Source organism: Parasteatoda tepidariorum, chromosome 10 (assembly GCF_982258835.1).
Source record: "Parasteatoda tepidariorum strain Cologne lab strain chromosome 10, Ptep-v5.0, whole genome shotgun sequence".
NCBI classification, from domain to species: Eukaryota; Metazoa; Arthropoda; class Arachnida; order Araneae; family Theridiidae; genus Parasteatoda; species Parasteatoda tepidariorum.
The window spans coordinates 90,010,820-90,030,312 of NC_141764.1; the positions used below are offsets into that span (position 1 = coordinate 90,010,820).

At 30.8% G+C, this 19,493-nt stretch overlaps 1 protein-coding gene across 1 annotated transcript; it reads left to right on the plus strand.

The window, feature by feature from the left end:
• Nucleotides 1–204: 204 nt before the first annotated feature.
• On the plus strand, nucleotides 205–12,501 carry LOC107438171 (uncharacterized). The gene is made up of 2 exons (XM_016050385.4): nucleotides 205–455; nucleotides 11,360–12,501. Exons 1-2 carry the CDS (start codon nucleotides 280–282, stop codon nucleotides 12,171–12,173), a joined length of 990 nt encoding a protein of 329 aa, XP_015905871.3. The 5' UTR covers nucleotides 205–279; the 3' UTR covers nucleotides 12,174–12,501.
• The last annotated feature ends 6,992 nt before the right edge of the window (nucleotides 12,502–19,493 follow it).

Genomic DNA, 19,493 nt, shown 5'->3' on the forward strand with positions numbered 1-19,493 from the left:
CATTATATAAATTAAAATATTCTTATTGCACGGGTTCATAGCCTTTTCTATAAATCACCTTCTATAAACAGGTGTAAAAACAATTTAACTAGAACATAAAATGAATCACGCATTACTTAACTTTGTTTACAAACAAACCCATGCTTCGCGCCAAAAGTAAAAGCGATTTGCCGCCAAATTTAGTTTCGCTTTCAATTTCCTCTCAGTAAAAGTTCGCTTTCCCTTTCTAAAATACCTCAGTTGAGCGGTTGATCCATTCAGAAATAATTTTGCCTCTGAATGAAAATGGAAAGTGAAGAGCATGAAGTGTGGGGGGATGAACGATTGGAGATATTAAAGGATGGTGATTACACCCCAACCCCCGATGGAGACATATCAAAACAAGAAATGCCTAGTTGGTTTGATTCCGAAAAATTTAATAGAGCCAAGAAGGTTTATAAAGAACAATTTGCAAGGTATGGAATAAATTGATATTTTTTAATTTGAATTATGTGGATATATACAGAGATGATTGTGCTCCGGAAAAAATCCGGATTTCCGGATTTTTTTTTACTAATTGCAATCCGGAAGTTTCTGGAAATCATCGATTACATTTATGTATAAAAAATTCTCGTATATTTTATTCATAAATATTAGAACTAGAATTTATACTTGGCATATTTTTCATTTGTAAATAAATTTTTTTTCTGGTAGAATAATAAATGTGATTAGAGATAAAAGTAAATTTATACATAATTATTCATTTAAATTATGCTGCATATAATTTATTTAGAGTTTTATGTTTTAAAAACTCTTCTTTTTTTTTTTTTTTTTTTTTTTTTTTTTTTGCACAATGAGACTGCGTGACACTTAGACGATTTTTTATGATGTATAGGGTAAATAGCCAATTTCTCACTTTGACGATGAAATTAGCTTGATGTAAAGAGTAAATAAATAAGTAAAAAATAGAGTAAAATGAAACAAGAAAAAAATTTATTAATAATATTAATAATAAAGTAATGTTCTTTCCTAATATATTTAACCCAACTAAAAATGAGCTCCTGACTAATTATCTGGAGAACCTGAAAAATTTTCGGTAATTGATAGTTTGAATTTTAACGATTTGTAAAAGAGGATCTAAAAATGAAGAATAACTCTTGCCGGCTGAAAAATGACAACTTCTTTAATCCATGAGAATTATCTTTTACATCTAATTAAATTATTTTAATTCAAATTATATTATATTTTTGTATAATAATAATGTTATTTAAGTAAAAAGATTTTAGTACAGATTGTATAGCAATAAAAAGAACGTTTCGTTAATTTATATTCATAAATTACTATATACTATTAATATATTTTATTTTATTTTATCCGTCGTTGAACAGCCGACCCAATTTTGGGTTTACGACTACTAATGTTCAACTCCGCAACCTTGTAATTTTGAACCAATCCAGAAGACAAGGAAACTCCTGGATCAGAGGTATTTATTTGTTATGCGAACATGGAGGACTTTGCGACTCGACAGATTTAACGTGCATCAGTCACCATTTACTACACGGGGAGTCTTCGGCCGGCGGGAATCGAACCCACGATTCTTTTGGACATGGGCCCAGTGCCCTACCAACCAGGCTATCTCGGCCTATATGTTAATATATTTTATTTTATTTTATAACCGTCGTTGAGCAGCCGACTCAATTTAATGGGCTTACTGCTACTAATGTTCAACTCCGTAGCCTTGTGATTTTGAACCCAATTCAGAAGACAAGGGAACTCCTGGATCGAGTATTGGGAGAAATTCCCTTCGTGGAGGACTTTTTGATGGAGCTAACCCGCATTTGCGTTACATGGAGAGGAAGTCCACGAGAACCTCTTACGGTTAGCCTGATTGAAAGGGGACTCTAACCCATGATCTACCACTGAGGATATTTCACGTCAACACTCTGGTCGGTGCAAGGCGGATGCGGAATTCGTAGCTACTGGAATTCGAACCCAGATACCGCAATCTTCCAGTATCTGGACAAATGCTTCAAGTCAAAGTCGATGAATTAGCTAAGCGATTTGGTGAGACTACTTGTATGTGCTCGAATGACTGATTAGACAGGTTTAAAAAGCGGAATAACATTAATTCAGGAAAATTTTCGGAGAGTCGGGAAGTGTTTCCGTAACTGATGTTGAGGATTGCTCATCAGCTGAAGATTACTAATTTTTTTTGTACGCAAGACGAAGAGTAATAAAAAATAAAAGTTAATACATTTTTTGTTACTACATATTATGTTTCAGTCATTTTTGTATTTCATTTTATTGGTTATTTATTTAAATAATGTGTAAAAAAAGGGGGGGTTTGGAACCATTAGTTAAAATTGTTTGTGGAACGGATATAGTGAAATCCTGCTTATAGTGAACCGAAATTTCGGTCCCTTGAAGATTCACTATAGCGGGGTTTTCACTTCCACTTCTAAGGAGAAATCCTTTTTCTATTGGGAAGTAAAAGAAGAAAAAAAAGTGAAGACGAATTTTTCGTTTTTGTGCTAACCTATGAAGTACACAATTTCTTAATTTTATTTTTTTTATAATTTTAAATTTGTAAGTATGTTAAGACCGTTTAAAATTAGGAATTTATGATGATTTTAAAGGAATGAGCTATATTATAGGCCTTTCCTTCATAGTTCCCTCTGATATATATATTAAAAAATGTTTTATAGACATTTACTGGAGAGCAAGTTTTTATAGTGCTTATCGTGTTCATATTAATCATGTAGTTTTTAATCTTATTTCTCAAATGAATTGTTTTTAAAATCTTCAAGCAAAAAACTATACAATATCTGAAGTTTGTTAACAAAATAAAATGATATTTCATAAATTAATATTTTATAATGTAAAAGTAATAATTGCTATTTTTTAAATCTTTTCCCTATTATCATATTTTAGTAAATGTTATTTGTGTTTTAAAAGCAGCTTTGTTATAAATAATTTTAATTATAATTAATACATTTTTCATCTTTTTTAATAAATTTCCTACTTTTATTCCATTTTTTTTCTATTTTTATGTATTATGCCTGTACTTTTACTTAATTTCTACTAATTATCCCATAGTTTCAATACCATGGTGCAAAATAACAGTCTGATAAAAAAGGAACAAAATAAAAATATTATTTCTAAAAAAAATACTATTAAAAAAAATATTATTTCTTTCTGTTATTATTATATAGATATATATATCTCATTAAATATTTTAATAGATATATTTTACAACAATATTTCTTATCATAAATTACATTTATATCCACCAATTTAATCTTCCTCTTTAACCAAAAATTGTCCAATGTCACAAAACCGCCACATTTTCCTCTTTCCTTGGGCAACTTCCAAACATGAAGCTATTTTAGAACAATCGATATGAAGACAAACCGTACACGGAAAGCGAAAAAAAAATAATAATCGCCCTTGCCAAGTAAGATTGACAAATTTTAGCAGAACACTGCAGATATTAACTGAATTAAGTGATGTAAAATCCATTTAAATAAGGTGGATTATTTGGCAATAATTAGTTGCAATCGCTTGACTAAGCAAGCCACTTGAGCAAATAGAAAAATCTTTCGAGCGTAGTGATAAAAAAAATGGCTTGTAAGTTAAATCTCGTGTTTGAGTGTTTAACGGTTTCTTACGAACACCTGCAGCTTGCTAAATCATAACAATCCTTTGATTCGATTCTATTTAAACATTTCGCAAGAATCAGATTATCGCTATGACAATTTCATGTATAGAAGGAACTAATTTTTATATGTATATTTTTTGATCTGAAACTTTCTTTAAATTACCAAACACCAATTGTTATTTTTGATCGGAGATATTTGAAATTTCTTGATTTTTATCACAAATCTGTGTATAAAAAACATAATTGTTAAAACAAAAAGAATAACGAACTTATTCTTAATTTAATTCCTGCGAAAAATGTTCCTATAATTCAGAAAAACTAAAAACTTGAGAAAGAAGGAAATAAGAATAACGAACTTTAATTTCGTTTCTGAGAAAAATGTTCCCATAGTTCAGAAAATTAAAAACAGAAGAAAGAAGAAAACAAGAATAACGAACTTATATTTGATTTAGTTTCTGAGAAAAACGTTCCGATAGTTCAGAAAGTTAAAAACAGGAGAAAGAAGGAAACAAGAATAACGAACTTATATTTGATTTACTTTCTGAGAAAAATGTTCCTATAGTTCCGAAAATTAAAAACAGGAGAAAGAAGGAAACAAAAATAACGAACCTTTATTTGATTTAGTTTCTGAATAAAATGTTCCTATATTACAGAAAATTAAAAACAGGAGAAAGAAGGAAACAAGAATAACGTACTTATATTTGATTTAGTTTCTGAGAAAAATGTTCCTATAGTTCAGAAAATTAAAAAACAGACGAGCTTAAATATTGTTTTTTCTGGGACTAAAATTTAAAATTATTTCTTATGAATCAGTTTTTTTTTCTTTTTTTTAAAACTCTTTTACAATTTTAACAATTTGTAATGATTCAAAATATTTTTGTAAATAAGTAATTAAACAATTCATGGTAATTGGTCAGTGATCTCATTTAAAAAATTTTTAAACTTATTTTAAAAGCCTTTCATTTTGAAATCCTACTGATTTTTCCTAGACATTAGCTTTCATGACTTTAAGAACTTCACTTTACAATTAGTTAACTTTTATAATCATACTTTTATAAGCATAATATTTATTTTTTGTGTCTTCTTACCCTATAAAACTTGAATTTAACCATTTAAATAAAACCATACATTTCATTGAAAGTGAGTAGACGTTCTCCTCTCATTTTAACTTAAACATTTGATTTTTAATGCAAGTTTACTTGCTAGCTATGGTTCTTTTTTTAGCATATGGTTCTTTTTTTAACCTTCGACTCAACCTATAACCATAGTAAACGAAAATATTTTTTCCAACTTTAACTGGAAATAATTCCTATCTTTACACCGAACAGGGTGTCTAGCAATCTGGTTAGCGGCGATCTCTTTGACGATATGAAAACAACCCTTACTGCACTATGTGGTAATAATATTTCTAATTAAACAAAAATTTAAAAAAAATTAAGCCAAAATATTCGGTACTGAAACCATTCCTTTATTAATTTTTCCGTTCATATGGTAACGGTTTACCAGAAAATCTGGTTTTCAAAATTATAATTCTTACCTCACATTTAGTAAAAAACACAAAAATGAAAAGTAATTTTAACCGAAGAAAGGGTTTTTATGCCATGCTCTGAAGTATCGTGATGAAATTACCAAATTTTACCACATTTACCAAATTTTCTCATATATTATATTATTTTTTATTGTTTATTTTATCAAACGCTTCGATTAATCTGACCAAATTGTTTGTTGCTACCATAGAGCTAAAATCACAGTAAATTTTACCACATTCCGGTAGTTTTGACCATATTTTTTTCTCAGTGTGTTGAAAGTATTGTCAACTCAAATATTGAGGCTGAAATGCTAAGAATAAAATGCTACCGCTAATTTAAAATTAGCTTTAATTGTACTCGTTTTTTCTCAGTAATTTAAGTTTATTTACAATTAGACGCAAAATTTTTATTAAAAGAAAAGAAAAAAAAACATATTTTTCCTTACTTTTTTCATTATTTTGGTCCCGCAGTGGACTGATCGTTAAGACACGGTTCCCAGCAGATCACCGAAGTCAAGCATCACTGGCTGCGGTCAGTGTGCGGGTGGATGACCACTTGGATCAGTCTGCGTAGGGACCGAGGGTGTGCGGTATTGGTCCTCGTTAAACTGTTCTACCGTAAAGTGCTCGACTTCGCGCACAGGTCGTCGGGCTACCGAAGCGGGGGTGCCATCCCCTCCGCAGAGGATCAAAATTGTGATGGCATGTCTTCGGATCATCCTCCGGGATGTTTCCCAGACCGTCGCCAATAGCCCATTGTGCAGCTCTAGCGCGACGTAAATTAACAACAACAACAATATTATTTTGTGTTATTTTAGGTCAAAATAAGTGAAAAATATTACATAGCATTTTAATGGTTGATGGTTATGAAATGTAATGTGACAAACCGGTGTCTTTTTCTGCGTTAAGGGTCAAATCTTTGAAACAATAATTTTTCTTAATGCAAGCGCATTTGCAGACATTTAGATGTAGAAATAGTTATTTATCATTGAAATATTTTTAATTTAAAATATCCAATTATAGATACATTTTTAAATACAAATGAGAAAAAAAATTTAATTTTTTTTTTTTTTTTAATTTTATTTCTTAGTACAAATACAATTCCGATAATCTGACAGTCTTTTTTTATTAATTATGAAACTAATTTTTTATACTTAAAAAGTCAAAGTTTAGTTACGAATTCCAAAAATTTTAATTCCCTAAAAAACAACTTCATTCTAGTATTCAGTATGTAATTTTTTTCATTTATTTTATGATATATATATATATATATATATATATATATATATATATATATATATATATATATATATATATATATATATGAAAAATATAAATATAAAATATATATATAAAAAAAGTGTTCCTGTATTATAATTTAAAATAACAAATTCTGTGATATCACCTTACTACGTTACATTTTATGGTACACATATTTAGTTACCACTGTACAAATAACGCAGCGCAGTAACTCGCAACAGGAATGGAGCTTTAACGTTTGCATCAAACAACTTTCAAAAGGCTCCAGCACCTTTGCGTTTTGTTTTCGACCATGCAATCTTGGATAAAAATTGTTTGCTTGGCTGTGTACTATCACTTCCTAAAATTTTGCCCATCTTTTTAGAATCACCCTGTATATATATATATATATATATATATATATATATATAAATCTTGAATTTATATTCTAAAATTTAAATTTAATTTTTAGTGAAAATTTAGAAGAAAAAAAACTCTTGTTTTATTTAAACATGTGCTATTGAAATCTAGTTTAAAATGTGGTTCATTTTATATCGTTTATTATTTTACTAATTATTGTGTATTTTAAAAATTATTCAGAATAGAGAGTAATTCTCGAACTTTTGTTTCAAAGCCTGAGAAGTTTTCATCCAGAATTTTTTCATACTTTCTGATATAATTATAAAATAAGATAAATAAGTTCTATTATGCAAGTAAAGTAAAAAATAAAAAAAATCCCTTTTTAAGTCAAAAATCACTATTGAAGCATCCATCAGATGTATGAGAGGTTAGAAAAGTGTTTTTAACCACTAAAATAAAAAAATAAAAAAAATGCGCTTTACAAATTATAATATAACTCGACACTTTAGAATAATTTCAGATTTTGAAGGCTAAATAAATTTGCATAAGAATATTATGAGCATATTGATACTCAAAATTGTACAAATTAATCCAACGATCAAAAAGTATTCATTCTAAAACCTTTTTTGTGTGTAGATTCTTTGTTTGTGTGCGTGTTAGATTAAATCATTCTCATCTTCTAAGTTTTTTGTCAATTAAGTTTCTCAAAGTTTTTGTTTTTTTAAATTAGCAACGATTATAGATGTTAAAAATTTTTTTTGTATGTTTCAATGTCAAGGACATTTCCTTCTGTGTGTGGTTCTGTGAAGATTAAATGTAATTGCTTACAATCAACTGTAATTTATTCTTTTGTCTTCCCTTTCGTATAATTCTAAAAACAGGTTTAATGTATAGTACATATTGAAGAGTTTTAAATACGTAGTGACGTCTGAAATTTATTATTATTCTAATAAACATGTTATTTAATGCGTAATTCAGACATTTTGCTGAAAAGAAAAGACAAGGGTGGAAAATTTTTAAAATGTTTTCTCTCTTCTTTAATAAATTTTCACAAATGAACTGATGATAAATATTTACTCTTTTTGGCAGTATTTTTCGATGCATGCCAAATACAAGCTGCCACCCAATCACAATTTGAGATATAAATCGTGCGGTATTTTGAATTCTCTAAAAAAAATATTTGACAAAATAAATACCATAACAACTCTACAATTAGCAGTTTTCGATAAATAGTTTAATAGTGTATAGTTACCTGTTATTAGATTAGTATTATTTTTTATACAATTTGCTTTAAAGAATTTTTAGGTTCATTCAGATCAGTTTACATCAATTTAAACTGTAATAAAATTACATATTAAAAAATATAAAAAACTGAGAAACGTGTTGTTTTTATGGACTTTCTCAAAACTATAAATAGCATCTTTTTATTGTTCTATAATTTGTGCAAAAATTCTTAGAAGTTCTAAAAATCATCAAACGCTATTTCTCCAAATAATTATAACCCCTCTTTCTTATAACTTTTTTTAAAGATATTTTGCTAATACTATATCATCAAAAGTTGTTAAGTATAAAAAAAAAATATCAAGAAAACACAAACTAAAAAAACCTAAAATCAGAGATGGTTATGGAAGCAAAGAATTTCTCAAAGAAATCCTTTGCTTAGAAACCATGTGGAAAATCTCGTACCCACAGGTAAAATCAAGGAATTTTACCAAACTCTTTTTAAGTTGCGTTGCATTGTCAATATAGAGAAAATTGATTGAAGAAAAAAAAATTATTGACAGTGGAATGTCGGCTCAAACTATAGTCAGTTTAGGTCGACTTTTATGTAGTTAGACAGTTATTGTAAATTTATAGGTCATGTTAAATAAAATGACTAATGTAAAGTAATGCGCTATATTCAATTCATATTTTCTATAAAAAGTATGAAAAATAGTTTTCTAAGTTTTGAAAGACTTATATTTATTGATGTTCAACTCTTGAAACCCAAATGATGCCTTATGTTATTCAAAAATAATACTAAGAAATATAACACCGTTTTTATAAACAAAAAAAAAACAATTCTAAAAAGTAGTGCATTTTCAGGAACGTTCTCTAAATTTCAATGTTAATTTTTTTTATTTTTTATTATTAAATAAAACTAGATAACTATTTACTCCGTTTGGCTCTGAAGAATCGAACTGCAGTTCTTTATTTGGCGTAGTTACACGCTTCTCTAACTCCTATGAATAAAACTCTTTCACACGTTTAATAATTTCATGAGTTAATAATATTTTTCCCTTACCATGACGACCGATCGTTTTCAGAATGAACTCAAAGCTGGCAAAAATGCTAGAAAATCTAATGATGTTTGACTAATTTCTTGCACGAAGAATGGTTATTTTGGTACTATGCTTCAATTTTCGAAAGCGTGGCAAAGATTTCCGATGGCCTGAAAAAATAAATAAATAAAAAATAAAAACACACCAAATCTTGTTAAAGCACTGTACCAAAGAATCACTGAAAAATTCGTCTGTAAGAAACTTTCTCGTCTGTCTCAACTGTCATATTTCTGTTCGCTCACTTGCATTTTTTGATATAGCTCTAAACATGTTTTTACCTATAAGCGATTCATCGATATTTTGAAATTTACTTTTAAAGATCGCATTCGTCAATTTTTTTTTCGGATATTGCCGATTATTAGAGCCCAGTCATAACAATTAAAACCATTTGTTCTTCTAAACATTTTCTAGCAATCAATTAATCGGTTATAAACTTCTTGATTGCTGTTATTGTTTACAGTTTTTATTAATTTAATTTGATCATTAGTTTTATTTACCAAATAAACTTACTGTAAGGAAAGTAATTTTCATAGTACTGCAACTTCACCCACGAAGCTGGTCTTGAAGTTTTTACTTATTTTTCAATCCCTATGAAAAAGGCGTTTATTATATTTGACCACCAGAAATAATATTGAACAGTAGTGCGAAAAATCGTACCTTCATCTTATTTTTAAATTTTAAATACTTCTTTTGTGTTAATAAATTTACTTGAACAAGTGATTGGTTACAATAGTATATAAAATTTATTCGAAGATAAATATTACTTTGTAGCAAAATGATAAAAAATAACAAAAACATCTTTTATTCTGCAGATATTTTTCTATTAAAGAAACTAGAAAATAATAAATTATAACTTTTATTAATATCATGCTGAAGATGCCTGAAACTTTCCCCGTGTTTATTTAAAAGCTTGCCATGAGTTGTTGCTTATAATGACACTTGGACATTCCTAGCTCACCAGTCATTGCCTCGAATTAAGTCAGGTAGGAGCGCCTTTAAAGAGAGCACCACTGGGGTGAAAATGCTACTTAGCTTTGAATAACTTGTCATGCGATTTGCTTATCCAATGCGAAAACTTAGTATGAATCATTTATGACGTTTGTGACTTTAAGCAAAGATAGTCGTTTAGTTATTTAGATAAATTCTTTCAAAGCAATTTTTGGATAACAAATTTCTTTACTAACAATAATTCGTAATTTGTGCAAAATATATATAAAACTTAACATATTTCTTAAGCATAACATATTTCTTAAGAAGGTCACTTTCTTTTCTCAAATGTCAAAAGGGTGTAGACGGCTGAAAATGCATTAATCCTTTGTGTGCGGGTGGGTGACTACTTGGATCAGTCTGCGTAGGGACCGAGGGTGTGCGGTATTGGTCCTCGTTAAACTGTTCAACCGTAAAGTGCTCGATTTCGCGTGGAGTTCGTTGGGCTACCGAAGCGGAGGTGCCATTCCCTTAAGCAGAGCATCAAAATTGTGACGGCATGCCTTCGGATCATCCTCAGGGATGTTTCCCAGACCGTCGCCAATAGCCCATTGTGCAGCTCTAGTGCGACGCAAATGAACTACAACAGCATTAATCCTTTTTATTTCATTTTCTCAACGTAAGATATTTACACTATACTCAGTTATATCGTTCAAAATATGTAAAATGCAAGGCCGTCGTCTAATTAGAATTGAAGAAATACAGTGCATGATATTTTAGATTTTTCTACTCATTTTTTCGGTCAAAATTATACCAAATGCAAGTCTGCAACCAGCATTTGTAATGGGTATTTAAGCATTATGCATTCGCCTCTGCTAAGATTTTGAATAAATATCTTTGTTTTTATTTAATTTAAATTTGAAAAGTTCATCAGTTAACCATAATAAACTTAAATTTCAAAATGTCTGAAAACAGAAAAATACACAGTGTTAAATTACTCATTAAAACCCACCGCGTAATGTTATTGCTTTACATTTTTTAGGAAAACATCCATAGAAGTTCTAAAAATTATTAAATGTTTTTCACCTAATTTGATGAAGCTTCCTCTTTACTTTTCACATACTTTTAAATAGTGCTTTTATTTAGTGTTTCTATCATCAAAATTTTGTTAAATACAAAAGAAAAGAAAAAAGAAAATCGCAAATTTTTACCTAAATTTCAAGATGGGCAATTTCATTAAAATAATATTATTTATTTTATTAGCTTTAAGATTCGTTAATTCTATTCATGACTAACACTATTAGTGAATACTATTCATGACTAATAATTTTATTTATTTATTTTCAGTATAAACTTCAGTCATCTATGTGGCCTACTTTTGTCCTTTTATTTCACAAAGAACATAAAGACTCTACGGTCAACAGGCGAATCGGATACCAAACTATCTCTTTTCCACAGATACCTTCAGACTGTACGACACATTCAAAAATGGTACGAAGGAAATGTTTTTGACCTAAACGATCCTGCTCAGAGATCTTTATCCATCGTTAGAAATATGCATGCCAGAGTTGGTAAAAAGATGTCCGCATTAAACGATGGCATTGTCTATGTTTCTCAATGGGATATGGCTGTCACTCAATGGGCTTTTGTCGGCCCCATGGTACTTTTCCGATCTCGTGTAGGTATCCATGGCTGCAGCGAGGAAGATTATGATGCCTTAATTCACTTTTGGCGAGCTATTGGATTTCTTTTGGGTATTGAAGACCAATTTAACTTGTGCCATGGTGATTATCCTCAGGTTGTATCGGCATGTAAGTCACTCCTCACTAAAGAATACAAAGTACGGGTTGCTGATGCTAGTCCAGTATCGGTAAATATGGGAAAAAGTGTCGTTGCTGCTATGAGTGAAATGCAAGAAGCTTTAACCTGGAATTCGATTTCAACCTATATTCATGAATTAGTAGGGTTGCCGTGCCCAGACTCTATGGGCTTCATTGATTATGTATGCCATTACTTGACGAAATTCATAATGCTTTTTGCCTTACGAAATTCAACTTTCAGACAATTATTCAATGACTTTTCTCGATGGAAATTGGACGTGGCTGACAAGAAGGACATTAAATTCATGTCGATGCTACAAGCGAATAAATCTGGCGGTTAATTATTACTCTTCATCCTGTATTTATTTTTTATCACTGAATGTTTGTAACACTGTAATGCCATATTTGTTTTTTTTTATTCTTCTGTTCTAAATATTGAGATAATCAGGGAGTTTAAATGTGCAAAATAATGCAACTCACTGTGATATTTCTGTGCCTGAAGAATTTCTGAAGTTGAAGCTTCTAACGTGTGGTGAATATCACTTACATTTTTATGATGCACATTCAGTTTGTAGTGGATCTCATTTAAGTTGTACATTTATGTTGAGTTTTTCAGTTTTGTTTTATTGTTTTGATAATGACTTGAATAAAAATATGATACTATTTGCATGAATCGTAGATATATTACCCTCCCATTAATATACATGCGTTTTCTTCCTAACATATATTAATGAAGTGTAACCTCTTCCACTTAAATTAATGGACATCAATTCATGAGTGCTCTTTCATTTTTATGGAAATAGCAGGTTTTATAAAAAAAATAATAATTAATACAGAAAAACTTATTCATTTGGAAATCTTTAAAAATTCCTTATAGCACAATGATGATAGGTTCATGAGATCTTCGGCAATATACTGCGGGCATAGGAGCTTAAAAAAGTATCTCACATTACAGAATGTCAAATGTATGAAATTTTGAACATAGTCACCATATAATCAAAAAATGACATCACCATTTCAAAGCCCTAACAATTGCGTTTTAAATTCATCCGGTGCCTGAAACACCTGTGTAATTATGAGTGTATTAATCAGAGTTTGAAAACTCTCGCAATCTTACATGCCTTGCTGGAAATGTTAGTCAACAAAATAGACATCAATGAAACATATAAATATAGCTATTATAAATCTATATCTGGTAACATAATGAAGTTATGGTGTTAATGATGAAATGATTCCTTAAATGATAAAGATCTATTTATCTGTCCTTAAATGTTAAAGATCAATTATCTAGTCGAAAGTCAAGTGATCGAGCATAATAACTACTTAATTTGTGGTGGGATCAGCAATTAGACACTAGAAACTCGCTCACTTCTAAATAAATAAGCTGATACTATTTAAATTTTTTTTAAAAATTAATAAATTTTTGTTATTGTTTTCATCTTTACTAACTAACAAACATGTCGTATCTGAAATTCGATACGATAGCGAGTCTGTTAATAATTTTGTAGGAAGTAAATTTTAGTTCAAACAATGTTACGTTAAGAGCATGTATGTAGATCATGATGGAGGACATTTTTCGAATTTTTTATAACTTTTTCAATGAGAAATTCATTTGAAACTTGTTTAAGATTACAAAGTAAGCGTCAAATTTTTAAAAAATGCCCGTATGTGGAGAAATAAATACTAAAAAATTTTCAAGAAGTATTTGTTTGGTCTAAACCATATTACGCAGAGAGCATTAATATAGTTAACATACTGAAGGATTAATTGCTAATTTTTTATAATTTTTTGTAGTGAGGAATCCATTTTAAACTTTTTTCAGGTTTCAAAGTAAGCGTCAAATTTTATCAAAATCCCCATGGATTAGAAGAAATAAGTACTCAAAATATTTAAAAAGCATTTGTTTAATTTAAACCATGTTACGTTAAAAGTATATATATAGTTAACATAATGGAGGGCACTTAGTGTATTTTTCATAATTTTTTGCATTGAGGAATTTGAAACTTATTTCAAATTACAAAGTGAGCGTCATTTTTTTTTAAAGTACCAATTTCTTTCAAGAAATAAGTACTCAAAATTTTTAAGAAGGATTTGTTTACTCACCGCATTAAGAGCATATAACCATAATTAACGTAATAAAGGACAACTAATTATTATTTTTTTTTAATTTTTTCAATGAGGAAATTTGTTTCAAATTATAAAGTGAGCGTCAATTTTTACAAAAATACCCATATGTGTCAAGAAATAAATACTCAAAATTTTTAAGAAGCAGCTTTTAGTCCAAACAATGCTACGTTATGAGCATATACGAGAGTTGCTATTTATATTTCTGGCCTAATAATGAAAAAACAAATATGTAGGATCGAAATTGGTTTTATTGTTTTTCAAAATATTCTCCATGATGATCAATATACTTTTGCATGCGTTTGAACCAATTTTCAAAGCACTTTTTCCAGTCCGATTGAGGTAACTCCAAAACATGCGTTTTGAATGCATCAACCGCTTCTTCGGGGGTCGAAAATCGTTGTCCACGTAATTTATTTTTGATGTGTGGGAATAAGAAGAAGTCATTGGGTGCCAAATCAGGGCTGTACGGCGGATGACCCATCAGTTCGATCTTTCGCTCCGTCAGAAATGCCTTTGTTTGAGTCGATGTGTGAGAGCTCGCATAGTCATGATGAAGAATGATTCGCCTGTTCTTCTGCTTTTTTCGAATTTCTCCGATGACTTCTGGCAAACAAATGGTCGTGTACCATTCAGAATTGACCGTCCTGCGTTGCTCTAACGCCACTGTTGCCACATGACCGTTAATGCCGAAGAAACAGGCAATCATTTGTTTCGATGTGCTTCTTCCTCGAACAATATTTGTTGGTTTTGCCTCGTCTTGAAAGACCCATACAGTTGATTGCGGTTTTGTTTCCGGCTCATATGCATAGATCCATGATTCGTCACCTGTGTAGATGTTATACACACCCTTTGATGTACCTTGAGCGTATTTTTCCAACATTTCCTTGCACCAATCGACACGAGCCTTTTTTTGAGTGTTTGTCAGATTATACGGGATCCAATGCGAACAAATTTCTTTTACGCTCAAATGTTCATGCATTATTTTATTGATGCTAGTCATACTAATGTCCAAAGACGCCTCTATCTCACGGTATGTCACATGACGATCTTGCTTTATCAGTTCACTCACAGCATCGATCTTTTCTGGCACAACAACGAATTTTGGACGGCCTGCACGGGATTCGTTCTGGATCGAACATCGACCGCGATTAAATTCATTATACCAATTTTTTACAGTGCTGTAGGATGGCGCTTTATCGCTGAATAAAGAATTAAGTTCATCGAAGCACTCTTGTCTTGACAATCCACGTCGAAAGTTATGAAAAATAATGGCACGAAAATGTTCACGATTCAATTCCATTTTTTGAAAGAGAAGAACTTTTCAATTTACTGTCAACAACACAAATGAAGCTATAATGGTAAATCGTCTGCTGAATTTATGTTTAAAAATAGCAAACTTTCGGATAAAATCATCTGCGGTCGCCTAGCAACACTTACTGTTGCCAAGGCCAGAAATATAAATAGCAACCCTCGTATATATATATATATATATATATATATATATATATATATATATATATATATATATATATATAAAAATAGAAAGACTTTTGGAGAATTTTTTGATAATTTTTTGCAATGAGGATTTCCTTTGAAACTTGTTTCTAATTACAAAGTAAACGTAAAATTTTTCAAAAATAGCCGTAGATGTGAAAAATAAATAGAAACATTAATAAAAAATAAATCAAACATTAAGAATTAAACACTAGAAAAAATAAATAAAACATTAGGATCATATATAAGTTGACATAGTAAAGGATATATTGCGAAATTTTTTATAATTTTTTGCGATAAGGAAACCATTTGAAATGTGTTCCTGATTACAAAATGAAAGTAAATTTTTATACCCATACATGTCAAGAAATAAGTAATCAAAAGTTTTAAGAAGAATTTGTTTACTCCAAATAATGATGAAGAAATTCATTTTTAACTTGTTTCAGATTACAAAGTAAGAGTTGAGTTTTTCAAAAATACCCATAGATGTGAAGAAATAAATACTTAAAAAATTTTAAGAAGCATTTGTTTAGTCTAAACCACGTGATGGGAAAAGCACATGCAAAAGCATATGGTTAACATAAAGGCGGAAATGCTGCTCAATTTTTATAATTATTTGCAATGAGGAATTCATTTGAAACTTGTTTCAGATTAGAAAGATATCGTCAAATTTTTTTAAATATACCCATAGTTGTAAAGAAATAAATACTCAAACTTTTTAAGAAGCATTTGCTTATTCCAATCCGAAGCGCTCAGTTCCCCCTACTCTGATGGCTCTCGAGATTTTCCATTTTAAACAGCTCGTACCCTATATAATTTTTCTCGTCATGTGTGAAACAAAAAGCATAAATTTGTAGTTGAAATAGGGTTTTTTTCTGGAAAAAGCGTATCTACAATAAAAAATAGGGGTTCATATTAAAGTTTTTATTGTTGACCCCTGCTGCACTCACTTGGGGTAGGGTGAAAATCGAGTGTGGTATCATTTTATATCTTTTAAAAATACTGAATGTGTCTAGTTTCACTTTATCGGCCAGATATATATTTCTCTAAATATTTGACAGTTTCCAAACTTTTTTACACTCTGTACAGATATTTATATATCATCCTAATTACACAAAAATAATTCATATGTATGCATTAAAGGGAGTTTAAATGTCTAGTAATTAAAAAGAGCATATAAAATTATATAATGCGAATAAATTAAAATATGCTGAACCAATCATATGCAAAAGTTTAAGAATTTAAAAAAAATTGAAGGCATTAGCGGCAATGTTACGACTAGCCTTACTCATTTTTAAAGGTGACTCTAAATCTCAAACTGTTTCTCATTTTTGTTTCGAGTTTTACAACTTAAAGGAATTTCCATTACATAAAAGCTCCATAAATAGAAATGTTTTATAGCGTTTTCCCGAACAATTTTTAAATGTGACTTATCATTATATAATCCCAAGCCCTTCAATTGCATTAGCCCTTCAATTGCTATAAATGCATTACGAATCAATTTGAAGTGGATGTTTTAAGACACGTTTTTATTTTTCAAAGGGGAAAAAAAAGTGTTTTTACTACTTAATTGAATTTATACCCATGGGTTGTGCTTCAGGCCTCCGCATTGACGGCTGAGTGTCTGAACCACTGTTTCTCGTCACAGCTTCCTGTGCGTCGAACGTCAATGTTAAGTTTTGAAAAAAATATGGAAATTCAGTAGCGCAACTTCAGAACTGATTAGTACCGAATTCGACAATATTATTTTCAAGTTACAAAAAAGGTAGGTAGATACTTTATTTAAGTTGCACTAGAGCTGCACAATAGGCGACCGTCAGGGAAGCCTCCTTCAGCGCAGCTAATGAACCTGGCCCTAAAAGGCAGTAAATAGCTCTCTAGGGTACATCCATAGTCAAAATTGAAAGTTAGAAAATAATTAATAAGGTAGATAGATACTTCATTTGCGTCGCACTAGAGCTGCACAATGGGCTATTGCCGACGGTCTGGGAAACATCCCTGAAGATCCGAAGACATGCCATCGCAATTTTGATCCTCTGCAGAGGGAATGGCTCCACTTCTTTGGTAGCCCGACGACTTGCGCGCAAGTTGAGCACTTCACGGTAGAACAGTTTAACGAGGGCCAATACCGCGTACCCTCTGTCCCTACGCAGGCTGATCAAAGTGGTCACCCACCCGCTTACTGACCACAGCCAGTGAAGCTTGACCTCGGTATTCTACTGGAAACCGTGTCTTTACGATCAGTCCACTGCGGGATTACAAAAAAAGTAATTTAGTAGAAAAGCATCGTGATTTTCTATATTAAAATGAAATTAAAAACTATTTTCAATGAAAAAAAAAATTAACTAACCAGAAAAGCTGTGAGCAATGTTTCCAAAATCCTTTGCAAAATATGCCAAATTATTTCAAATTACAACGGCTATTTTATTGCATTAATTGTTATTTTATTTACATCTTTTTACTAATTTATTCATTTATCTTCCATATTATATTTTTTTTATAATTCTGAAGGGAATTATATAATTCCTTAGGGGGAAACAGTGTAAGTAACCAACTGCTTAACAAAAAGAGGCATGCATACGTTGCGAAAATTTTCGTTTCGAGAAATAAATTTATTTCGTAAAACAAACTTATTTCGTAGAGCAAATATTTCTCCTCGTAAAATAAAAATTTATTCTCCAAAACAAAATCTGAGATAATAACCTATTTTTAATACAATTAACTATTAACAAATGATTATAGAAAAAATCTATTGTAAAAACATAATGGGTATTAGCTCAATTAGTTTCAATTATTACGGGACTTTTCATTTGGAGATTGCAGTCTTTGCGAACCATTAACTGACCGTTTGCTGTTGCTTAAAGATTGACTTGTTATTATTCGAGGTTGTGGTCTTAGTATGCCAACTTCTTCAGCAATTTAGCGATTTACATCATTGTCTGGATAGTTCGTACTCTCTGGAAAAATAGCTCTCCGAAAAAGTGGAAAAAGTTCCAAGTCTGATCTTAATGCTATATTCAAATGTCGTGGCTGTATTCTTGAGGATCCTTCAGTCCGAGCTGCGTTCAAAGCCAATTCCAATATTTCGGCTGTTAAGTATTCAAGAACTGCAGTAAAGTAAACTCCACCGTCTGTGGTAATGCGATTGGCTACAGCACGTACACGAAGCATAGTAATTATTCTCGCAACTGGAAAGGTTAAACCACTTTTTTTGGAAGTTGTCGTTCTGGAATTCATTATTTCAGTTTGAATTTGAAACTTATAATGAATGAAGAAAATGATTATTGAAAATCCTGATTACAAAAACAGCGAGTTGAGTTGAATTTTAACGAGAGAAAAAGAATTATGATTGTCCAAGAAAATTTTTTCATCAAACAGATTGCTTGTGATAGCAAAAAAATATATTTAATTTAGCTCTGAAATATTCACGAGAGGAAATTTTTAAACTATATTGAAGTAGATTATCTATTTTAAACTTTAGATAGAGAGTTATAACAATAGCTTCAAAATTGTCTAATAGAGGTTGCGAAGGAGAAAGATAGTGAAAAAGTTTACCATGCTTGGCCAACTTTCACTCAAACTCTCTTATCTGCCTCCATATTGGATGCACACTTGCAGTGTGATTTTTTAAAAATATTTTTAGTAGATGCTGCGTTTGATTTAAAGATTAATTAATAATAAGGAAATTTGTGTCGCAACCCGAGCAAGTGATGCCCATACGCCAAAATATGATGTCTCACAGTCACGAAGGCAACCACGACCGACACGAGGGACCAAGCAATTTGCTGAAGCGAGGGAAGTCCGAAGGAGTCACGCAAGACAAAAGAGCAACATAATCTCGTCGACGACCAGAGGAGGCCGAAAGCCCCCGCCAAACCGCGGAGGTGCAAGCGCCAAGCCGACTGTAGGCCATAGGACCAGGTGGACCGACAGCAGTGTCGCAGCCACCCTGCGCTGCTCGCCCTCCAACCAGGAGGCGTGCGAGCCTCTTGCCAAAACCAGAAACTTTTATTAAAAATACAATTAACAAAAAAACATTA

What these genes read in the sequence shown, in the direction of transcription:
- LOC107438171 (XM_016050385.4), top strand. Translation starts at nt 280, where the DNA reads ATGAAAATGGAAAGTGAAGAGCATGAAGTGTGGGGGGATGAACGATTG. An exon ending in TATAAAGAACAATTTGCAAG is followed by an intron (nt 456 to 11,359) that starts GTATGGAATAAA and finishes ATTTATTTTCAG; the next exon opens with TATAAACTTCAGTCATCTAT.